The sequence below is a fragment of the Myotis brandtii genome, unplaced genomic scaffold (assembly GCF_000412655.1).
Source record: "Myotis brandtii unplaced genomic scaffold, ASM41265v1 scaffold1722, whole genome shotgun sequence".
Classification (NCBI taxonomy): Eukaryota; Metazoa; Chordata; class Mammalia; order Chiroptera; family Vespertilionidae; genus Myotis; species Myotis brandtii.
This window is the reverse complement of record NW_005356354.1, coordinates 93,129-93,555: the sequence shown is the minus strand read 5'-3', so window position 1 is coordinate 93,555 and position 427 is coordinate 93,129. Positions and strand designations below refer to the sequence as shown.

General features: G+C 68.1%; 1 protein-coding gene across 1 annotated transcript in view; it reads right to left on the bottom strand.

The window, feature by feature from the left end:
* Positions 1-427, bottom strand: part of TRPC3 (transient receptor potential cation channel, subfamily C, member 3) — a gene marked incomplete at its 5' end in the record, with an annotated part of 59,914 nt that extends 59,487 nt beyond the window's left edge. The window contains one exon of the mRNA XM_014537113.1: positions 6-427. Coding sequence (XP_014392599.1) covers positions 6-427 — 422 coding nt within the window. The remainder of the gene's footprint in view (positions 1-5) is intronic.

The following is a 427-nucleotide window of genomic DNA, read 5'->3' as shown; positions in this document are numbered from 1 at the left end:
CCGGCGTGATGTCGGGCGAGAAGCGCGTGCCGTCCTCGTCGTAGGCGTAGAAGTCGTCGTCCTGCAGCTCCTGCTCGCAGGGGCTGAGCGTCAGGCGCCCGCTGGCCGCGAAGCCCGGGTGGTTGAGGATGGCCTCCACGATGCGCACGTAGCCCTTGCTGATGGCCAGCAGCAGCGCGTCGCCGATGCGCGCCAGGTTCTCCTTCTTGAGCAGCAGCTCCGTCACCTCCAGGTGCTCGTTGCCCACGGCCAGCTGCAGCGCGTTCTGGCCCATGTAGTCCACGCAGTTGACGTTGAGCGTGCGGGACTCCTCCAGCATCTTGCGCACCACCGGGATGTTGCCGTACTCGGCCGCGTCCAGGAAGCGCTCCTCCTCGGCCGTCAGGCTGGTGCCGCGGTCGTTGAACATGAAGGCCGGGCCCCGCAC